We start from the raw sequence: 23717 nt of genomic DNA, 5'->3' as shown, positions 1-23717 counted from the left end.
TGGAAATGGCAGCTCTACGTATCTTAGAGCATTTAGAAGAAGTCTGCCAAGTGGTCAGAGCCCCAAAAAACACAGTGAAAGGTAGGCATAACAATGGATGCCACACAGGCTCTCTGAATTAAATTTAGGTTGCCTAGAGGCATATTTCAGAGATCACATTATTGTAGAAATCCCTTTCTAGGTCATCTACAGCACAGCATTAGGTTCTGAAGAGCTGCTCGTCTACTGAAACTCAACCTGAGTGCTAGGAGAGGGGGTAGCAACAAATATGGTTGGGAATAGATTTCATGGGGCTGTCTGCAAAAAGGAGTAGAAGACTCACCTGTAATCTTACGTGGCTGCCTGAAACAGAGTATGGCCTAATGAGAGTAATTTCTGTAAGGAGGAACAGGCTTGTGCCTGGTATCTTTATTCACAGCAGCTTCGTGGTCAGGTCCCAGTCTGCTGATGGCCTTTCTGATCCGTGATCACGGCCCTATATTTGTTACAACTACTGTAGTCATCGGTGCATCTTGCGTAACTCCAAGAGGATTAAGCTACCTCATGGAGGCCAGTTGCTGGGCTTTGTGTGGAAGGGTTAACTCTTGCGTAATAGACAGTTTCAGGAAAGAGTTGGCCTCCAGTACACTACACAGCAGGCTGCCAAGTGCCAAACATCTCTCGTTAGACATGCAAGGTTTAAAAAAAAGCCAAAAGGCAGGAAGACAGTGAGCTGTTACTCTTACTTCATCCCACGCCATCCTCTGCAGCCTGAAAGGAAGAGATTGACTCAAGTGCCTTTAAGTGCTTTGCAACACAGGAGGCAAGAGTCACGTACATGTCCTTCCCCAAAATAGCAACTGTCTTCCCTGAAACATGAGACATCTTTCAGAGGAGCAGCCGTGTTAGTCGGTATTCGCAAAAAGAAAAGGAGTACTCATGGTACCTTAGAGACTAACCAATTTATTTGAGCATAAGCTTCATCGGATGCATCCGATGAAGTGAGCTGTAGCTCATGAAAGCTTATGCTCAAATAAATTCGTTAGTCTCTAAGGTACCACGAGTACTCCTTTTCTTTTTGCATAAGACATCTGTTACTCACGCTACTGGATTTGTAGTTTTCAATCCAGACACCTGCCCTGTCAAGAGCCACATCATCTTTATTTCACACAAATTTCCTGTCATCATTCTCCCACTCCCAGAACTCACTTTTTTTATGTGGACAAACTGGCGGATATCCATATCATCGTCTCTGTTCTTGATATCAGGTCGGACAGTCTGAACTACCTGGCAGACCACAGGCACAATGATATCCCTCCAGGATAAGGACAATGACTCATTGTTGAGTAGCTGCTGAAGCAGTGCCATCATATGGTTATGATTAGCTGAGCTGCAGAGGAATCAGAGTGATTAAGGGAGAGGAGGGGACCACACATTGCTCCATCTGAAGCAGAGTGACCTAGAGGATTTTTACTTTATAGTGTTTAAAATGCAATCAGCAATTTGAGGAAACATCAGTCAGGAGTGTTCCAGGTCACCATCTTGTTTATTTTTTCTGCTCTATAGTAAGAGGCAACAGGTAGCACAGAGAAACAAAAAATATCTTGATTTTTCCCTACTGGGACAGAATTTCTTAAATACAAATAAATCAAAGAAGTGCACTAAGTATCTAGATCAAGTCCCCCTTGAAGAGAGAAAGTTCAGCTTTTGTTTGACAGCGAGTTATTAATTGTATTGCTCTAGCAGCAAAATGCTCTTTGCTGCAACTCAGTTTCACAACACACTGTACATGGCTGGTCAATAAGCAACATCTCTTGGATGCTGTGTGGCAATTTTGCATACTATCAATATAGTTCAGACAGGCAGCTCCATTTCAAGATTATTTTTATGTGCTTACATCATGCTATTTAAGGCATGCCAAATATTTTTGGTGGAGTAGGCCCAGAGTATCATGCCATGCAGCATATATTAACAGTGTCATGTGTAGGTCATATTCGGAGGAATTTTGCTTTACATGCAAGGACCTAAGAGTTCCAATATGGATGGTTAACCATCTGTAATTTTAACAGCAACTGGGCCACTTTTGCCTTTGACTTTTGCAATGGACACAGACATGAAAATGACTGGCATGTTTGTAACATTTAATGACATTAACTCAGACACCCGAGCGCAAACAATTGTTTCAAACCTGTGGAATCACCACATCATGGCTACAGCCAACTGCCAAACTCTCAGAAGAAAGTGTCCCTTACCACACATCCCAGAGAGTAAAATAATGACAACGGCAGACATGTAGGCTGCATGTATGAAAATGATATCTCAAAACATGTCTGCACTACCAGCTAATTCAGCACTGCTGTGATCGATGCAGCCATGTTGATTTAGCGGGTCTGGTGAAGATACACTAAGCCAGTGGGACAGAACTCTCCTTTCGATGTCTGTACTCCACCTGCCCAAGAGGCGGAAGCTATGTTGATGGGAGAGCGTCTCCCGTCAACACACGGCAGTGTCTGCATCATGCTAAGTTGACCTAAGTTACACTGACTTCAGTTACGTAACTGAAGTAGCATAACTTAGATCTACGCTAATGCTGCAAGTTGACCAGCCCTCACTAAGCTGTTAAAGGACACTTCTATAGTGCCAGACATTTATGTGGCATTTCACCCAATAACACACTTATTCTGTCTCAGGCTATTGATGATTTAAGAGAGCCAAGACAGGGGACAACAGGACAAAGAAAGGGAGGGTGAGAAGAAATTGGAGAAACTGCGAAAGAGAAAGTCCCAGAACAACTTTTTTTGGAAGGGGAGAATTTTTACCAACCATGGATTCCTTTCTTGCTTCTCTAGCATATTGATCTTATTACAGAAAGGATTTGAATTAGAGGTAACATTTTCAAAAAAATGTTTAAGGAGTCTAAGTCCCATGACTGGCACATGACCCCCATGTGAAAGTGACAAAGCTTTTGAAAATTTTATCCTAGACATCCACATCAATTCCCTTTTATGCTCAACTTACAGAAGCCTCTCCATAGCCTGTTTCTCCCCATTCTCTTCCCTCAGCAGATCCAGATTGCTGTGGTGCCAGCCTAAAGGTGTGAAAAACAGCTCTTTGGATTTCTCCTCCACCCTCCGATTGAACAGCGACTCTAAAAAAGGACAGCAAGAAAAGCTTGTTTATACGAAGTCAAGAGCTGAATGCTTACACTTTCTCCTTTTAAAAAGCTGAAAGAAGAGACTTCAACAAGACTAGTTCAGGCCTTCGATGCGAGAGGCTCTTGAAATGTTAAAGTGATGCTGGAAACAAAACAGTGGTAGTCACTGACAGTAATTTAGGTATTCACAGTGTCATCAACTATAGCAGAGTAAGCATGCTATTCCACACTTCAGGCTACACAGCCTCATGCCAGATAATTTGCTTTTCTTCTCTCGAGCCTGCTCATGAGCAGTTCAATTTTAAGACAGCAAATTAACTACGTATGGCTACCTATATCCTCGTGTTGCTTAAAATAGGTAGTAACTGAATCCCCATATACTTAAGACCTTTTAAAATTAGAAAAGTCTAATCTTGTATGATTTCACTGGCAAAAAGCTATTGTTTTGGAAGCCTTATATCCAAAAGTAGCACTAAAAAACATCTAGTTATTCCACTCAAGTAGTGGAGTTAGCAAAAAGGTCATGTACATAAGAGCACATTCAACTTATTTTAAATTTATATTAGAAACATAAAACAAACATTATCCACAATCAAGCCCAATGGAAATGCATCTCCTGACTAATGCAGACTCTTAGAAATTAAGTAGGCAATTGCACATTACGAGTACAAGATTTTAAGACAGTGGCGATTTAACCCACTAAAGCTAGGGCCAATCACTTGAGATAAAATCCTACTGAATAGGATTGTTGCTCATAATATTATATCTTGCTTTTCCAACATAACTGAGTGAACTCTTAGAGCAGTCCAATCTTTGTCAACAGAAATCACAATAAGTTCTGTTTAGTCTCTGAACTAACACTACTCAAGTCTCGCAGTTTTGCTAGCAGTCTAGTCAGAGGGCCAGATTCACCAGGGTTATTCCAGTTTTATAGAAGTAAGACTCCATTGAACTGGAGTAACAAAGGACAGTCAGGGCCAGAGTCAGATCTGTACGTAATAAAAATATTGGCCATATGAGGCACAATCTACTAGGTTGGTTACCTTTTATAAGACCAAAAATACTATCATATGCACCAAAATAGCTTGTTAAGAGCCATGGTTTTTAAAGATCTCCTTAAAATACATGAAGGGAACAGCTGACAATTCGGCTTGAGCTTGCTGCCTGGTCAGTCTGTTTTGCTTTTGCCTTTCCCTTTGTGTGGATTCTTATTTTTCCCCTTCAAACAGTACAGTTTGAAAGTAGTAGTAATTCTTAGGAGTAGTTTAGTTTTGTTTTATAAAATCTGTCCTATTATGTCAAAATAGTTTTTATTTCTTCAGGTTGTAACTAATAGTTACCCTTTAAACGTTCACATTTTATGAGTTTCACCCAAAATGAAATGCTAAAAATCTTAACTTGTCCGTTAAAATTAATGATTACATTTGATTGCCCTCTCACCCCCCAGCACTACTCTATCAAAGAGCAATACTAGAAGCTTCACTATCATCATTATGCTGACTATACAATTCAAATTTAATTTGTGCCACTAGTGCAGAGTTCTGCACTAAAATTTAAATCTTTGCAGTCTAGGCTGCAAGGGGAATGGTTATCTTTTGGACAACGCAGTACAGTTACAGGCCATCATCATCATTTTTTAAGTAATCTGCATAGGACCCCACCACCCAGACTATGAGTAAGAACAATGCTTGTGAAAAAATAAAAAGGCATTTTCCACTTTTAGATGCTTTGCACCTAACACTGAATATTTGTCAATAAATTGCATGCCTTCACATCCAGAAATATGTAGTCTGCTTCCTAATCTAAAAGGGTCTCAAACTTACAACTGTGTCCAATAGGACTTGCCTTTCAACAGAAGCAACAAGAGAGCCAACATGATTTAAGAGAAGTTGCGCTACAGTGACCTCAGAGATTAGTTTTGAGATATTGGTGGCACAGAGATGTTAGGCGCACACACAAATGTACAAGGAAATAAGCGGGTAGAGTTAAACACCTGATGGAGCCCAGAAAAAAGAAAAAAAAAAAAGAACTAATCTCTTATATGCAGGAACGTTTGCGGATGGTGAAGTGCTAAACACAGCCAGTTACTGTGTAATGAAGGAAACTTCTTTTCAAGGGCATTTAAAAAACAAAGAATCTGACAAGCCCGAGTTCAATCTGAAAGTGAACCAAGTAAGTGGAGAAAGTTACCTAAGTTTCTCGCTATGTGCCTTTAAAATTACTTTAACAAGCCAATGTTTAGCCCAGCTCTAATATCAATAGAAGCTTTAATATCTACATTACACATTCACTGGAAAAAAGCATTTCCATTCATCTTACCCTTGATGAAAGCGTCACTTATTGAGACCATCTGTTGCCCTCCGTTGTCAGGATTCAAGTACTCTGGAAAGGATAGAGCAGATGGAGATGGGAGGAGACACAGAAAAATGACAGGTTATGTTGGCATGCCAGTATAATTATATTATGTACACACCCACACCACAAGAGAAAATATTACTCATTTAAAGCATTTAGTCATTGCTGTAGCAACAACCTGACGAGTGGTTAAGACAAGAATATCCTCTCATACTTGTTCTGTCAAGGCTCCAAAATGACGGCACAATACTGCTTAAAACTGTTCAGCAACCAACCTAACATGAGAGTATACAAAATAAAGCATTGGGGGAAAAAAACATCTGCCTTTCCAAGTTCCATGTGGCTAGTTCCCCCCTACATCTACATCTGGAACCTATTAAGTCTTCACCTGAGAGAGACTGTGGAGGTACCCAAACACAATGAGGAAGCAGGTCTCCTTTAAATTTTTAAGGCACATTAAAACCAAAGGTGTTCCCCCACCCATGCATAACCTTAACTTGGTTCTCAGATTCAACTAACAGACCCTTTATGAACAACGAGCTCTCTCATAGGAGGGAAAAATAGCCATCTGGTTCCAGGACTCTTCTCAATCAAAGAAGCAGACATGCAATGTGCCCTCCTTAAGAGCTAGAGGGGGGAAAAATTATGCTATACTTAAAATGGATTATGGTCAAAATGGAGAGAAGAAAAGGGGTCAGTCAAAAATGTGCGCACAGCTTCTGCCCTGTGGCAGGGTAGTGGGGCTAGAGGTTTCTGCCACAGATGACTGGTGCCTGCTGAGAGTGGAGGAGCATAGTTTAAAGGTTCAGCTCCCCCCACTCCCATAGCTAGAGTCATGACCCCCCCAGCACACTCCCCTCTTACCCTCAGCAACCCCTGCATAGCCACAGCTCACTAGCTCCAGCAGCTGCCGTGCAGGGAGGGGGCCCGGCGGCATGTGACTAAGCGAGGCCAGCAAATCCTGGCAAAAATCCAGGGGGGGTTGGGGGGTGTGGAAGGGGCACGGCATGTGACCCCATGTGCCTCCCCCCACACGTCACCTCTGGCAGCAGGGCAGGGGTATCCGCAGGGCTGCAGGTGTGCACCAGCTCTCAAACATCTGAAGATTGTCATATGCGGCTCTGAGGGTCAGTAAGTTTGGTCACCCCAGTGTATAATATATGCATGCATGTTATGTAATACAAGATAAGTAATTACAGAATATGGTATCCATCAACTTGTTTGCCAAAGAGTTTTCCAGGATCTATCTATCAAAACAGTTATTACCATCACATGACAAGTTAGTAACTATATCCAGCTTTCACAAAACCAAAACAAAAAACCAACAATGCTGTTTAGAGGGAAAAAGTAGTCTCCAAAGTCCCACATAAGCACCCCCAACATGACCACCACCCTGCCCTCCCCCCCAAAAAAAATCCTAACACTTCAAGACGAAGTCTCTTGCTCTGGGATGACTGATGAGTGCACACTTCCAAAGCAGAGAAATACAGAACTAAATAAGACAACTGATAAAGTAGCAGAAATATCAGAACTATGCCCTCACGAATTACAACACAAGTAAAACATTAAAGAGGGACACAATCAACATAAGTTGCATTTCTGCCTGGTAGTTTCATATCTGCTAGTGTTGCAGATACCACCTTCCTCCCGCCGTTAGGATTATTACTCTAGACCAGTGGTTTTCAACCTGTGGTCCCGGACTACATCTAAGATTTCCGGAGGGGTCCGCACTTCCATTTGAAATTTTTTAGCGGTCCACAAATGAAAAAAAAAAAAAAGCTTGAAAACCATGGCGCTAGACTGTAGACAGAGAAACACAATCTCTTCATTTTATTTCATGCATTTGACAGCTCTGTGCATGGAGTCCTTTCTGTTTTGCAAATGGTTAATTACATGTCCTGGGAATTCAAGCACATGCTTTCAGTTCATGTCTGGGAAGAGGACTCTTTCCAGCGACAGTGAAACTAGGCAGCATAGAGAAGAAGGAGCAGGAAAGAGGAGTGGGCATATGCAAGCATGGTCCCTTAAAAAAATTAAATAAATAAATCAGCAGGGACGAATCCCAATCCAAGTTTGGATATGTTGTCCAATAGGTGCTCTAAACTGAAGCTTCATACATAATGGATGAAGAGTCCAAGATGGCAGCATCCCCTTCAACTTAGTTACTAATACGCTAATATTTTGTCCAAGTAGAGGCTGAAAGGAGAGTGTCTTTAATAAGCTATGCACAACTACTTATACTAAAGGCTAGCTGACTACTTTGCAGTCTGCCCCATTTAGGGGATAACATACAGCTACCCTACACCAGAAGCATACTAGAGACTAATCTGTGATATAATTCCTCCCCAAACACCACTTACACTAGAGTAAGAAGTAAGTTATTTAACCTCTTTTCACAGAGCAGCTCACTTACCCTATATACCCTGGATAGCAAGTAGAGGGCAGAACCAGGACTCCTTCCCTTGCAGTAGTTTCCCCCGCCCCCACAGCTGGAGCCTCAATGTGAGAATCTTACTCCACTATGCACTGTAGGGGCTATGACAATCTAGCCCTAAGTGAGGGTTACTTATTAGGAATATCTGAAATACATATGTTGTAAATCAAAATGTATCAAGATTTTATTGCCATGCGTTTGGGATGACCACATTATTCGTAAGTGGCAAAGCCACAAGTTTGTTACTACAGATGAACCCAACATGCAGCAATAAATGTTTTGTCACATGCTACCCCCATCCCCCGCATAATATGGTATATTTTGTTTAAGCCCCGTTTCAGGAAGTTGTTTTAATTTTTGTATCCTTGTCTAACAAGCTAGATAGCTTTAGCACCCATACAGAGGCCTCCTGTGACAATAAAGTCAGAGCCAAGTATACTGTTTTGTTTGAGAGGCTGTCTCTAGAAAGTTAACCAAAATTATTTTTTTAAATAAGTCCAAGTGTGTCACTTTGTGAGGCCTGACATTCAAGAGCAGGGCTGGAAGAGAGTGCTGTGTACCACTGAAGGTGGGACTCAAGAGTTCCAGCTCTCCCCCATGGAAGCTAATAGGTGGAGTTTCCAGCAACGGCAGTTCATGAGATATTTTACTTCAAGATATTCTGTCCTGAGGTCACAGCCTATCATTAGTCAGTACCGCACCAGTAACTGTTTTGTATCCCTGCTTATACCCATGACATGTTTTGTTTTGGGGAGCAAGGAGCATGTGTGCTAAATCATAGCTTGAAGGATTAGATTTTTATTGATAAGTATCAGTAAATGTCAATTTCACCACACACAAAACATTTTCCATTACAATCATTAAAATTTACAGATAGCAAAGTAATCGAAATGCCACTCGAGAACTTAAGACTCAAAATGTAGTGATCTAAACTTTTGAATCAGGCTAGTTACAAATGGACTAGCAAACGAATAGTAAAAGCAAGCATGATTCTCTTTAAAGATATTTACATTGTATATTTTGACAATTTGTGTTTTAATAGTTTATAAAGCTTTAACTTCCTGAATCTCAAGGTCTGTCATTAAATAATTGTCTGAATGTCCCACACCTGAAAAAAATTAAAAATAAGCATCTGTCAAAGTTATAAAAAAATAAAAATCAAATTCTACCAAGCTTATTTATAGACCAGAGCCGAGATCTAAAAGTACCTTGGAAGTTTGAAATAGATGAAATTAGTCTGTTCACAGATGCAGGCTATAAAACAATGCAATTTATTCCATAGATTCTATATAGCTTTTAAATAGGGCTTCATGGGTAGAAATAGGATATACAGGAAACTATTCAACAACTTCAATAATTCGCACTGTCGAAAAGGGATGGAAAGAGTTAAAACCAATCACAATAGCCATGACCATTAGGAAGGATGAAGTGAGATCAGAAGGAGAGACAAAGCTTTTCTTCATTGCTACTGTAATCACTATAGATCACTAATAGCAATTTAAAATGTCTTAAAATCATCCTGCATTAGCAAAATGAATATATGCCATTTTCCCTTGGTGGTGACATGCCCCCAAATAGGCAAGCCTGGGCTTGCCCTCACTCACCATAGGCGGACCTAGACAGCTTGGGACATTAGACTGGGTGAATAGTTCTACAAAAGCTTTGGTTAAAAACAGAAAAAATAGCCACAAGACACCTTATTATGGACTGCCAACCCTCCTTTCCCCTGTTTCACTACAATTTTATCCCCTTTATGTCTCACTACACAAAGGTGAAAACTGCTCTGTATTGAAGAGACTCTGAAGATAGAATTGTCAAAAATTGACATAGCATCTACAAGGTGAAGTCTCAAAAAAACCCAGTTTAAACAATGAAAAAAGTTTAGCTGTTTTAACACTAATTCACTTTTAACCACTGAGCGGGTTTTCACTGAATGAAACACAAGAGGAGAACATGATGATCAAGTTCATTTTTTATCAGTTTCATTTTCTGGCTTACAAATTAACAACCTTCTGCAGCATTTGGGCTGCACACCCAAGAAGTGAATGAAATTTGACTCCAAGGTTATCGTACTGGAATTTAGTTTCCTGGAAGTGTCTGATATTATTGAGTCTTTAATGTCCTTACATAGACAAGTCCCTATACTGGGCTCAGCAACAATCAAAAAGCAGCATTAGAATACCAAAAAGTTTCTAGTACATTATAGACTATTGCTCTACAGCTGTCCCCTGTATGCACCCTGCAATTTCCACCAGTCATAAGTAACTTTATACTGCAGAATTGATTACATACTTCTTAGAACAGATGCTTTGTTCCTACTTTACCTCCCCTTTCCCCATGATTGTGACTTATAGATTGTGTGACAAACCCATCAAATTACTTCCTGCTGTAGGAGGGTGTGTCACCACCAGTTCTGCAAGTTCTTTCACGGTAAGGAATAAACTCACTACCATGTAAGATAACAGAAGATCCTGACTAAAACAAAGCCAGAGACTAATTCCCATCATTTTCATAGGGCAACGTCCCAACAGACTGCATCCAGCATCAATTAGCAGCTAAAGGTTCATCTATGTGGGGATACTTTGGAAAATTAATCCAAATTAGTTCATTAATTTCTTAGGGAGATTATTTTGGCAGAACAGCCACCAAGCAATATTTACTTACAAGTGACAGTACACGCATCTGACCTCTGCTGTTTTAGCAATTTCCTTTTGCCATCATTCATGTTTTAGGAGATCATCCATTTGATTTCCCTGAAAATACAGTACAGTTTCCCCATGTCCTGACCAGCCTAGTTTTAGAAGCCTGGAACAATAGGGCCATCACTCCGTTCTCCAGTCCCTTTTGAGATTTTCACAGACTCACGTAGAATGTCAGGAAGGGTTTCTTGTCTAAAACATCTAAGCGTTTCCCTTTCCACTTTATCCCACAGCCTCCCCTAGAGGTTCTCACACTACAGGACAGGAACTATAAGTATGTAGAGTCACACAATTACTGGCTTCGAATGTTGTAGAACATCTACCCCTAGTTAAACAATGCTGTACACAGAGACCCAGATTCTGATCAACCTCATGACAATTCCATCATCTTAGCGATATTACTCTCAATTTTACATTGCTATAAAATTGCCTGGATATAAATTTACTTATGCCAGAAATTAATGGAAAATTCCAGATTTGGTTACACGAGTTCCAGACACAGAGGAGCTCCATTAAATTCCCCTTACAAAATGCTTGCCTTAACAGCCCAAAACTACACTGATTTCTTTTGTAGTGCCTGTAACCAGGCTTACCATCCTTTAAGACAAACTGCAGCCCACTTCCTTGCACTTGGGAGCGGACTCTCAGGTATAAATGAGACTCAACCATAGCCATACAGACTTGCATAGCCATATAGACTTACAATGGCAAGTTTAGTTCAGATTTACTGAATTCTAGGTTTCTCCCTCTTAATAAAAGGATCTTTTGAATTATTCCCCCTCTCTCACCAGGTATATTAACTTCCACTTTGAGTCTCATTTTGTTGTTTCCACCTTTTCTAATTCCGCAAGTGTCCCAGCTCCTCCCAGTTTAGATTCCCTCTACAGATTTCATTCCAGCGGTAATGCTAACTCTGCCCACAACCCATTGCAGATTTCTATCAACCCACTTATTTCTGTCCTTGGAAAGCAGATAAACAGCTGAATTTGGCAAGTGATGTCTTTAATAATTCTAGGGTTCAGAGTAGCAGCCGTATTAGTCTGTATTTGCAAAAAGAAAAGGAGAACTTGTGGCACCTTAGAGACCATGCTCAAATTAAGGTGCCACAACAAATTTATTTGAGCATAGTCTCTAAGGTGCCACAAGTACTCCTTTTCTTTTTAATAATTCTGTAATCCTGAATGTGAGGGGGAGCCCAAGAACATGCCTGGCTTATATTCTTTGGTCAAACTTCACAACTCTATTGAAGAGTAACATGCTGAGGCTACAACACAGCAGAATCTACTTCCATAATAAAGTTCTCTCAGATTGGCAGAGCCCCTGACATTTTTTTTTTTTTTTGTCTTCCTCTGCAGCATGGGGCATGGGTCCCTTGCAGGTTTAAATTAGTGTAAATGTGGATTCTCTGTAACTTGAAGTTTTTAAACCATGATTTGAGGACTTCAGTAACTCAGGCCCATAACCTCTGGCTATTATAGGAGCGGGTCTGTGAGGTTCTGTGACCTACAATGTGCAAGAGGTCAGACGAGATGACATGAAGGTCCCTTCTGACCTTAAAGTCTAGGAGTTAACACAAAAATTTAGGCCTATGCAAAAATAAAATACATAAATAATAAATAAATCCCACAGACCACCTAGGATCACATTTTCCTATCAGTTTATAATGGGTAGATAATGACAAATATGATATTCATCAATGTGACAGGAACATAAACATACAGCTTCCAGAGAATTGAAGCCCACACCCTTCTGAAAGGAAGGAGAACAAGGAAAGAAAAGATTAGAAACATCTGCATCAGCAATTTCCAAGATCTCAGAGCTCTGTAGTGGGAACACACTATCCTTTTAGGTTTATTCCTGACTGCCCCAGCTACTGTACACTGTGAATTAGATGGCTTATCTTTGATTCCAGTTGTGTGTGCTTGCTCTCAAATATCTAGTTTTATATACTGAATAAGGTACAGTGGACAAGATTTTCAAGCTTAAATGCCTTAAATTAGGAACCCACATAGTAAGCTGTGCCCATAATGGTCAGTGAAGTCAATGGATGCTGCTGATAATCTTTTGAGGGGAAGAAGGTGGGGTCATAACATCAGACAAAACTAGGCTATTATCGAATATAAAGTCACTCCGCTTTTGAAAGTACCTTCAGCACTTTCATTTTTACAATACACCTATTTTCCTTTCCTTCTGGACAGACTTTAGCAGGTACCAGCAGTGCCTGCTGTAGATACTTGAATTTAAGGTTAGCCCACTGCCAAAGGGGCTTTTTCATTTTTTGGTTGCTAACAGTTGCTGCATCAAACTCATTTTAGGCTGAAGCTTCCAGTATTCTCTGTCCAACCCAAAATTTTTCAGAGCAATGAACAAGTGAAAAAAAATAAGCTTTTCTGTCCTAATTCACCCCAACAGAAACTTTTCCATTGTATTTACATTGACAACTGAGGGATGCACTCACTAGGAGCATCCCAATTAAAGATCCTCTACTCTGCTAGTGAGCCTTACAAGAACTGTGGACAGATTCCATAATCAAAGACTTTTAAATGCCCATTTGAAGAAACCAAGGACAGGAATCTGCAAAGCTGTTGAAGCTGCAGGTAAGGGAAAGGAGAACAGAAATAAAGAGCCACCCCAGCATTTAAAGGAGCCACCACAATTATTTGCAAACAAAAACAGTGGGCCAGACTTTGTTTCAGTCAGCCATAGTGTGGTTCACAGTATACTAAAATAGAATGGGAGAATAGGTGATATTTTCAAATAGGTTTCACTTGCCTTTTCACATTCCAATTTAGCATTCATTTATAGAAGAGATTTAAGAGTTACTCAGCAGTTTGACTATTAGATTTGTTAATCAATGCATTTTATAAAAGGATAATTGGACCAACAGTGGTAAACTGATGAAAAGAGATGGAGGGATTAAGTTTTCTCCATCACTAATGGTGATTAAAAAAAGTGGCAGTCTGATTTTTTTTTTTTTAAATAATCACACCTTAAATTGGCCAGAACTTACGATGTTGTCCCAGTTAGCTGAACAAGACAATATGTCTGGAACTGCCATGCTGTGAAAGGAGAGAGGAGGTAGCATGGTATCCTCCAACTGCAAAGAGAATAGCCACACAAGAAGTTGCACGCTCTTCAGAGAAGGTGGCATAGTTGGCTTATTCTGAGCACCCCTACAAAGGTAATCGTGTCAAGAGGACGTATGCAGGTGGGCTAACTAAAAAGATCTCATATATACACCCATCAACAAGACAACTACAGGTAGTAGTGGGTAAACTCATCAGTGTCAGGGCACCGCTCTCCATCATGTGCAACTCCAGCTGGTGACTACCTCGTACCTTTTTGGTCGGCAGGGTGAGGGGGCACATGTGGGTACTTGGAGTGCTTCTTGATATGGAAGTTCACGTTGTCCAGCTCCACGTTCAGGTTGATGGAAGCGGCTGAGTCACTGTCCATTGTGGACTGGAAGCTGCTGACTGATGTACGCTTGCTAGGGCTGGCGGAGTCTTTTAATGTTGGGTAAGGGGGAAGATACAGGGAGGAAAGGGGTTCAAATGGGTATCATGAGGGTATTGGAGAGGAGAAAAATTGTCTTTAATACATAAAGCCCAGTGTGCAATACTAAAAGGGATACAGTATTTTCAGTCTTAAATCTGTACACTTCAAGATAAGATTAAGTGTTGGAAGGAAGTTCTATAGATTTATTTTAAAACCCAAGTGAACATTAGGACAGTGTCTGTCTTGACACCCCGAACTAGTCCGTCTGTGCTACTGTAATCCAGAGAGTTTATACTAATTTGGAAACATCAAGTTTTGCAAACTGATTAGAAAATACTGTATCCACCACAAGAAACAGGAGAACTAGTGAGGTTTTAGTTTACTTGGAACCTTACAGCTACTACCAGCAAAGTAGGACTTTCACTTCCATTACACATACACACACAAAAAGAGAGAGAGTTATGCTAATTTGTCATGCGAAGATGGAAGAGAGTCAATTGAAACTCACTGGCCAAGTTATCCTCCCCTTCGTCAGGGATTTGTTCTGTGTCACTGTCATCAAACTTGATGTCTTTGAACCAGGATGGCTCAGAGTGCCCCTCTACGGAGTTCACCGAATCACTGTCTGGAGAGGGGGTTTCCGAGAACTCTGTGCTCTGGGAGATCAGGAAAAGAGAAAGTAAATTTAATTCTTCAGCCCTTCTGGGATGTTAAACTGCTTTAGAAAGGCACCACTATGCACTGATCAAAACAGCAACAGCTTACATTTATATTGTGTCTTGCAGCCTGAAGCACTTCACAAAAGTAAATGTATGCACACAGTGGGATAAACTTATCACGGAACCACCCACCACTTGAGGGGGGGCAGCAACTGTTTAGGACAGGAAGCGAGTACCTCTTTACTCTGCCCACATCAGTCTTTGCTTCTTCCCCCAGGCACCTCACCTCACTCTCACAAGTCAATCATGTTGGAGAGGGATAGCTCAGTCTTTTGAGCATTGGCCTGCTAAACCCAGGGTTGTGAGTTCAATCCTTGAGGGGGCCATTTAGGGACCTGGGGCAAATATTGCGGATTGGTTCTGCTTTGAGCAGGGGGTTGGACTAGATGACCTCCTGAGGTCCCTCCCAACCTTGATATTCTATGATTGAGGCAAATGAAAGACTTGCAAGTTTTCTATTCACCCCCACAACATGTTAAGAGCCTGCACAGATTTGAGAGCTAGGACTAGAGCAAAGGGGTTTGCCAAACTCTATACTTTACCCCCATAAACTGACCATGCTGATCTGGGAGAAGGACATGCACTTTTAGCCCCTTGAACAATTCTGTGACTGACCAAATCAAGTGGGGCTAACTGATTCAGTTGAAAGCCAGGTTTGGCCCTCTAAATCAAGAGAGAAACTATTGTGAAGCAAGGCCTTGGGATCTTATGGCAGGGAATCCCAGAGAGCAGACAGCAACTTCAATCTACCCCCCACCCCACCCCACCCCTAAGACAGAAATTTCCAGTCACCAAAGGAATTGCAGTTCTAGTTAGAATTTCCTCCTTTGAAACTAATACAATTGCTGCAAAAACAAATTCACTGACACCAGTTTAACTCCACTGAATTCAGTTGAGTTACTCCCAATTTATACAGAAATAGACAAGAGGAGAGTCAGATGCAACTTCCTGCTGACTTTACACACTACAGGATCAGAGATCATACAAGAGCATGACCGGTAAACCACAAGTTAATCATGAACTGCAGACTATATACGACCAACTATAACTAAAACTTTCTGTTGTTTCTTGACTGGTAGAAGTGATTGCATGAATCAAGACAAAAACTAATGGTTTTGGCAGATCTTACACCTCAGCATATCTCAAGCAGGACAATGCCAGAGCCCAGACAGCATCTTCAGTCACTTCTCCTTTACGGGGGCCCTGACTTTCTTTCTCCACACTGCAACTCAGGCTCAGAATAAAGAGAGACCATTTATATACTAGGGTAGAGAAACCCTTTACGCAAAGTCTCCAGATACTTTACTGGCAACAATAAGTAAATTAGGGAATTCAATCTCTTCCTAAACCCATCAACTTCTTTTGATCAGTAATTAAGCAATTAATTTCCCAAAATATTGTCTAAGAGTTGGAAGGATGGTGTATTTTTTAAGTCTTTATGAAGAACTTGTCAAAGATGTCATTGTTCAAAGAGACAATGGCCCTTCCAGGAAAAGCTACATGCTGTATCACAAGTGACATCTACTCCTAGAGTGCGACAGCTGTTCTGAATACTGGCTATGCTATTCAGAAGCCACACTGGAATGTGCTTACCATTGTGACTTTAGACTTTTGTTGATGCAATCAGAGATTTTAGAACCCCTCCTCCTTTTTAACTTAACATAGGTGTGGCCACCCTTTCTCCTCACAGAGGAAGCATCAAAGCTTCCTTGCCTGACCTAGTTTCCTCTATGACGTTAACTCAATTAGTTTACATTGGTGTAATGAGATTATGAGTATTTCCACACACTCACAACACAAGACAGACCCAGCTGGCACAGGGACAGCACCAAGAGTACAGAGAACATGAGGCAAGCTAGGCCTAGTTCTCTTGAAACCTAGGAGCTAGCAGAGCATACAGAGGAAGAAAAGTGACAACAGTTCGCCAGCCACAACTGAATCGATATTCCAATGGCAGCTAGAAAAGGTTTCTGTACCTGTAGTGGTCTGTACAGAGCATATTCATCTCTAAAGATTTGATCATGGTGACTGACACAATCAAGCCAGCGTCCATCTACCAGTGCTTGTCCTATTGCGATGGCTTGAGCTCTAAGGGCAGAATAAGAGACAGGCGAGTATTAAGAGTCTGGTTATAAGTGTGTATGGTTTACAGTACAAACTTTTACCCAAAAAAAGCATAATTTAGCTCTCCTTTATTTTGCATTATTTGTTAGAGAAAAGGTACTTATTTAGAGACAATTTGGTGAGACAGTGGATTGAAAACATGACTCGAGCCAGGAATGCAAGTGTTCCCCACCTATATGTTTGGCTGTTGATTTTTGGAAGTGCTGAACACCCTCCCCCCCACGCCCCAACTCCTTGCTGTAGGTACTCAGCACCGCTGAAGACTCAGGCCCATGCTGTGCAGGCTTGAATCATCTCGATTCCTGCCCTTCTTAACTCAGTAAGACAGGGATAATCCTTTACAAGCCCTCAGCACTGCAAGGCAAACATACAGTGCTATACGGGATGGTAAGCTGTTACATTGCAGACCCAGTTATCCCTAGATCTTGGGGCCATCCAAAGCCTACAAATAGTTAGAGGGGTACTGAAACCCACCCCCAGGCCAGCCAGCTATAGCAGCAAGGTTGTGCTCGTGCAGCTAAGAAACACAACTGCAGTATCCACGCAGCACAGTTGATCTGATCTTTTGTTGACGGAGGTTACATTATTTAAAAGTGGAGACTGTCACTAGAGCATCTACCCAAAAGGCATGGCTTAGTTCAACCAACATTAGGAAACCTTTAAGAACGAGTTGATCAGCAATTATGAAACAGAGCACAGTGTTCCAAAAACAGAGACATTCTTAACAGTAGTCTCGTGCCAGTTTTAGTGATTACCATTCTCTCACTGTCCCCTCTGCCCATTTCAGTCTGCTACTCCCATTCTGCTCCCTCCCGGCCCCCCAGCTACCTTTCCCTTCCCACTGGGTAACTCCATTCCCTTGTGCTAGTCGTCTGCCCTAGCTTCCGACTCAACTTGCCCCCTCATTAAGTTATGTGCTGTCAGAATTATCAAATGAGCTAAAGACATTCTTTCCCTTGTTCAGAGGAAGGGAGGAGGAGGAGGAGGAGATCAGAGTCTCATTTCCTCTCTCCATCCACTGATACACATGCACACTCACTTTAAAGGGGGAATATACCACTGGGGGGGGGGGGGGAAATTTACACACATGCCAACCAACACAGACGATGAGTGCAATGGCAGATGGGTTTAATTTAAGCATTTTTAAATATCAGGAATACCTTGTGGTAATGTGTCCATTTCTGATGAGCCAGTTGACTAGTTCCTTTCCCACAATGCAGTTGGGATGGGTCCGCAGCCAATAGCGGTGGTCCTGAAACTCCATCCCACTATTGTGATGGCAAATTTTCTTCCACAAATCCTTTAACTGGACAGAGTCCTGTGTGAGAGAGACAGTTACGGAGGATTTTAGAAAGACTGACCTTGCAGTTAGATACAGCTACATCAGCACAAGCCTTCAAATTGGCTCCTGAGCAACAGCCTTCCAATAATAAGAGTAAAGTCGAAGCCGTTATGTATTTGCTTCTAAATAAGCAGCGTACATCAGCTGCTATTTAAGTCCTTTCTTTTACAGCAAGTGATCCTATACACTGAGAATGAGGCAGCAAAGATCAATTCAGAAAGAAGGGAAGAATTTTGCAGTAATATTTTATACATACAGTCAAACAATGCAAAAGCTCACTGTGTAAGTCAGGCAAGTACTTTCCTAGCAGTAAAGCTACCATGCTGAACTCCCTCTTCCAGCCCCCTGGAACTGGGGGCTACGTAGAAGACCAAGGAACACTGAATCTTTCTTCAGGTAAAGCAATAAATGCTCTTCTGAACATTCTGTGCTGTTGACCTGAATGCTGCACTCAAGCCTCTTTCAGAGCTCTCTTTGGTCAACTAGTTAAGGAGATCCCTTTGAGAATGATGCTTTCTATGTTGCCATTTTGTTCAAGTAACTTCTACCATCCCATTTCTATGGACGAATGCCTCTCCACCATCTCCACTTATTGCCAATTGAGAGGCCAAATCACACTACCTAATCCCTACTTCCAATCTTCTGTACCCCATTCTGAATCCTTAAGGTTCAGGCCTCCATCCATTTTGACGCAAACACTCCTTTACCTGTACTTCCACCTCCATAAAAGCAGCCACAGCTGGGCAATCAAAGCTAGTTTTCTGCATGGTAAGACACCTCCAGGACCTCACTTTCCAGTTAACATAACCAAGGGCCCAGGACATCCATGAACATGATTTCCACCCACCCCATGATTCAGGTTCTCTCCACAGATCTCTGGTGCTAGACAACTCTGAATCACAGGGTCTGATGTGTTGGTTAGTTACACTACAACTTTGAATCATGTTGTCATAAAACCGCCTGACACTAGTATGGCTGTACCCTACCTAATATTGGTCATGGCTATGTCTCTGCAGGCCAGAACAACTCTTCCCCACCAGCACACCCAGACAATGCTCTTATCCTTGTGGACAGATGTTCCAGTCATTTGAAAGGACATGCACCACAGGAAAAGATCTGCAGGTGTTGAAACAGCCCAAAGAGGAAGAGAGGAAAGAATTGGGATTGTTTCTTTAGTTGCTACTACATGATGCATAAAGTTAGCCTAAAGAAGTGTAGGGTTCACCCCCCGCCCCCCCGGAAGACTATGTAAACACACAGAACCAACAGAATTATGACATTAGTTATCAAGCAAACTGATTGAGAGGGGAAGTGATTTTCATTTAGACGTCAAGTGTTTTTATTTTTATTATTAATCTCTGTTTAGGACAGTTTTTAGGGTTGTGTGTGTTTAACAAACACACACACCTTCAAACAAAGGGCTAAAAAAGCTCACAAGACATACTGATATCTCCCAGAGCAAGACTAGATTCAACATTCCTGATTTTATATATATTATATATAAACATGCACACACACACACAAATAAAAAAAAAAATAAAAAAAGCAGCCAGGACTCTACTACATGCCTCTTCATACACCATAAGCAAACCCAGTTCCTCACCCCTTTAAAAATTCAAGTAATTGAGTGATTTATCAAATCTGATCAGCATTCCTCTCGTCTAACCCTTTTGCTGAGATGACAAGTTTGCCAGGAAAGTTTGGTTTCCTTAGGATCTTCCCTATCCCCACCCCGAAAAAAAAATCCTATAATTTTAACCCAGTTTTGTGTGCACAGGTTTACTATATCTGTCCCAGAAATTTCTATCCCCCTTGGCTTCATCTTACAGGAACCTGGTCCCACTGATTGGTTGACTCCAGTTCCATGCATCCCATGCTAGCCTGTCCAGTGCACTGCATGTTTTGGGGTGGTCAGCTACAAAGCACGTCACTCCCGCCATGGCAGGAGTATATAAAATTTGATTCAGTAGAATTCAGTTATCTTAATATTGCTTTGTGTTTTAGACTGAAATCAAGTGGCAGAACACCACAACACTTTAAACTCTAGGATTTTAGCTTGCAGATTATGGAAGCGTGCATGGATTTCATTCAGAATTCCAGTGCTCCTGCACCTTGTCAAACTCCCCCTTTGCAAGCAAAGGCCATTAACTTTTTATCACAGTATAGTCAATTCAATGCACCACTTAAGAGTATCATGACCTGACAGGGACTCAGGACAGTTCCTGTATTACAAGAAGCAATTATGACATCCTAAATTATTGCATAAAAGCAACAATTCTAAAAATCAGATCTAAAGTTAAGTGAAGACACAACAGCTTTGACTATTTTGTCCCAAGCTGTATTTGTAACGTTTAAGCTGTTAGTGTCTCTGTCCCCCAGACTGAATAAGATCCTAAGCTGTCCCCCTACTCTCCCTGACACTCCTAGATCCCTTCTGCAGAGCATATCTGCTACAGCATTCTCCTTGAAAGGAAGAAATTGTCTCATTATAAAGCTTGCTTCAATGTGGAAGCTCTACAATAAAAAGGTGAGCCACCACCAAACATCAAATTCTGCCCTTACATATGCAATCCACAGGGAGACCACACTAGTACAAGATTTGACCTTATTGGTTTTGAATGGTAACAGACCTCCAGAAAGATTCAACACTAGTTATGCAGTTTGGACAGTTTTAAATGAAACATCTCCCCCCTCCCTCCATTCTAATTGATTTTATAAACGTTAAGTATGTAAACAAGGGTTTGGGATTTTGGGTTTTTTTTAGTTTTATATAGTATTTCTCACAACACACAGAACAGAATGTTTTATAACAGGATTGCTCCAGAGTGCTGTGCTACTGGTTTTGATTGCTTTTCCTGGAACAAATGCATTAGTGCTACTTCCTATGAGAAAAGTTACATTAACTCCGCAAGCAAAGCAGATAGGGAGAAGGTCAAATTTCAAAACTTCTAACATTAGCTGTGGTCTCTAACTCATTCAAATGACTAGATAACTATTTTACATTAAAACAACTATTTACAGTTAGAACTTGCTAACCCATAAGGAAAAAAACTCAAGGATCATTTTAAAATCCACACACACACGAGCCACAACCTGTACCACAAAGAAAGCATTAGAAAGACAGACACACATAACACATTGCTCTCACAATGGAAGACAACAAAAATCTAGTTTGTACCAGAAGAATTTTTCGTTCATCCTCATTGGTATCTGCTTTCAAATACGTGCGATTAGCCTGGGGACTGACGGATGTCTCGTATGCAGGCACCATGGGTGAACCAGACCGATCCAGTGACAGGTTAGTAATGCTGGCCGATCTGGAGAGAGAAAGAGAAACAATACTTATAGTCTGCAAACCCCTCATAAACAAAACTTTATCAGAACAGGCTGTGACCTTACAACATGCTTCAAGAATCTTTAAGCAATGTGCTAGCATACGCTAGCTTTCCAAAGCAGCACTTAATTTGGGAGAGGTGGGGAATGACACTTTAAGATGGCTGCAATACAGGGAACATTAAAATGATATTGTGCTGAAAGAGATTACATGGAATCTCTATATTATAAAAGATGTTAACAGGCAAAATAGTTCATATTGAACAGCTTCACATCAGGAGAACTATTTGAGCCAAGTGGGTTTTTTTCCTCCCCATAAGGATGGGGGCCGGGGGTGGGAGGAAAAAAAAAATCAACCTTGGACCCAACTGTTTCCAAACACTGGGTCAAGTCCCACGCTCCAGTGAATAACGCATTCAACAGTTTCACAAAATGGTGATATATTATATAGTGACAAAAAGCAAATGTATCCTCTTCTTCAACATCCCACAGCTTTGGGACGCCTCAGAGTGACCCAGAGTATATTTTATTTTATTGTCTCTTCCCCACCCACTCACAGTAATGCATTTTGAAATGAGAGTTCTTTATGGGGACAATACCCAACTTAAGCTAGTTTAAAAAGTGATTTTAAACAGGTTCCTGGTAGGGTTTTGGTTTGTTTTATAGGAGGGGAAGAATTGTGCAACTTCTGCAATTGTCCTCTTTTAGGCGTTACAATCTTTTAGTGCATTAAGTTTTTTCAGGAATAAGCTATGAATTATAGGACAGATAGTGACATGTTAATCAAACTGACAGTGAACAAATTCAGGCTGGAAATCAGAAGGTCTCCAACCATCAGAGAAGTGAGGGTTTGGAACAGCCTCCCAATAGACGTTGTGGGGGGCAAACAAGCATAGTTTTAAGAGAGCTAGACCACTTTATAAGTGGGACTCGTAGAGCTCCTGCTGACAGTGTGGGGCAGAGGGGTCCCATCTGGTTCATGTTCGATATCCTCAAAATCTCACATTTCGGGTCACCTGCAGAGGTCATGAAGGAATTCTCTCCCTTCCCCAACCCCAGCGCAGTCTGGGGTTTCTTGGTCTCCCCCTGAAACAGCAGCGATACCACAGCTGGAGATCGTGAACTGGGTAAGGTGGGCCAGTGCTGGGAGGTGGTACTGAGCTTCCTCTCAGGTGCTTGGCTGGCTGGTTCTTGCTCACGTGCTCAGGCTCTAACTGATTGTCATATATGGGGCTGGGGAGGACTTTTTATTTATGTGACTCCTCTGCAGCATGGGTGCAGGTCATTTACCAGGATTCTCTCATTTAAATCAATTCCCTGCCATTTCAGGGGCCTTTGGTATTGGTGTATCGCAGTCCCTCCTAGTCTCTGCCTGGGGCACATAATAGTCTAGTCTCCTAAAGGCTGTAATACTTTGGTCTAATTTCAGTTGTTGGGTTTGGCGTGCGGGTGCTGCTGGTGGCCTGTGAGACAGAGGTCAAAAGTGATGATCTGATAGTCCTTTTGGCCTTACTCTAGAACTATTAGATAGCTAGGGAATGCAGACTACAGAAGTTAATGGAACATGAAACTGTAAGATTGTGGACACTGAAGTTATATTTAAAAAAAAAAAAGCAGCAATAGAATAAAAAAGCAGCAGTCTTTCAATCAGTAGTACTGGCCTGCTGAAGTGTTTGAAAGAAAGCGGAAAAGTCTACATTAATAGGCTCAAATTAGGTAATGAGCGAGTCAGGATCAAGACAAGCCACGTTGGTACTTCAACAATTGACATTTAAAGGACAATTAATAGCATTTTCCTGGCCAATATAAGCAATGTGTCACAGCATACCTCTGACATACAGCTAAGGCTGTCATTGCTAATAGCCTTCAGCTACCGCAGATGTTATGTTCCTAGTCACATGAGTTAACAGCATTTCAAGAACCGATCATTTAGATCAGTACAGAAAAAGTTATACAGTTTTAACAACTTCCCATATCAAATGTTTTCTAGTACTAGTCAATTGTTTTACAAGAACTAATTTAACTATGCCATCTAGCTGTAGAAAGCATAACTGTTTTATTTATGTAGGTATGTATAAAA

General features: G+C 41.3%; 1 protein-coding gene across 7 annotated transcripts in view; it reads right to left on the bottom strand.

Moving 5' to 3' along the window:
* The window catches only part of PIKFYVE (phosphoinositide kinase, FYVE-type zinc finger containing), a 99504-nt gene that overhangs the window by 52166 nt on the left and 23621 nt on the right, over positions 1-23717 (bottom strand). For 6 of the 7 annotated variants that reach the window (XM_048869275.2, XM_048869277.2, XM_048869278.2 and 3 more), the window contains 8 exons: positions 21483-21621; positions 18123-18280; positions 16815-16926; positions 14628-14775; positions 13960-14127; positions 5453-5515; positions 2998-3127; positions 1189-1369 (listed from right to left, as the gene is read on the bottom strand). In XM_048869275.2, the coding sequence (XP_048725232.1) occupies positions 1189-1369; positions 2998-3127; positions 5453-5515; positions 13960-14127; positions 14628-14775; positions 16815-16926; positions 18123-18280; positions 21483-21621 (1099 nt within the window). The remainder of the gene's footprint in view (positions 1-1188; positions 1370-2997; positions 3128-5452; positions 5516-13959; positions 14128-14627; positions 14776-16814; positions 16927-18122; positions 18281-21482; positions 21622-23717) is intronic. The other variant, XM_048869279.2, reaches the window with a different exon arrangement.

This window comes from Caretta caretta, chromosome 11 (assembly GCF_965140235.1).
Source record: "Caretta caretta isolate rCarCar2 chromosome 11, rCarCar1.hap1, whole genome shotgun sequence".
Lineage (NCBI taxonomy): Eukaryota > Metazoa > Chordata > Testudines > Cheloniidae > Caretta > Caretta caretta.
This window is presented reverse-complemented; position numbering and strand designations above follow the sequence as displayed.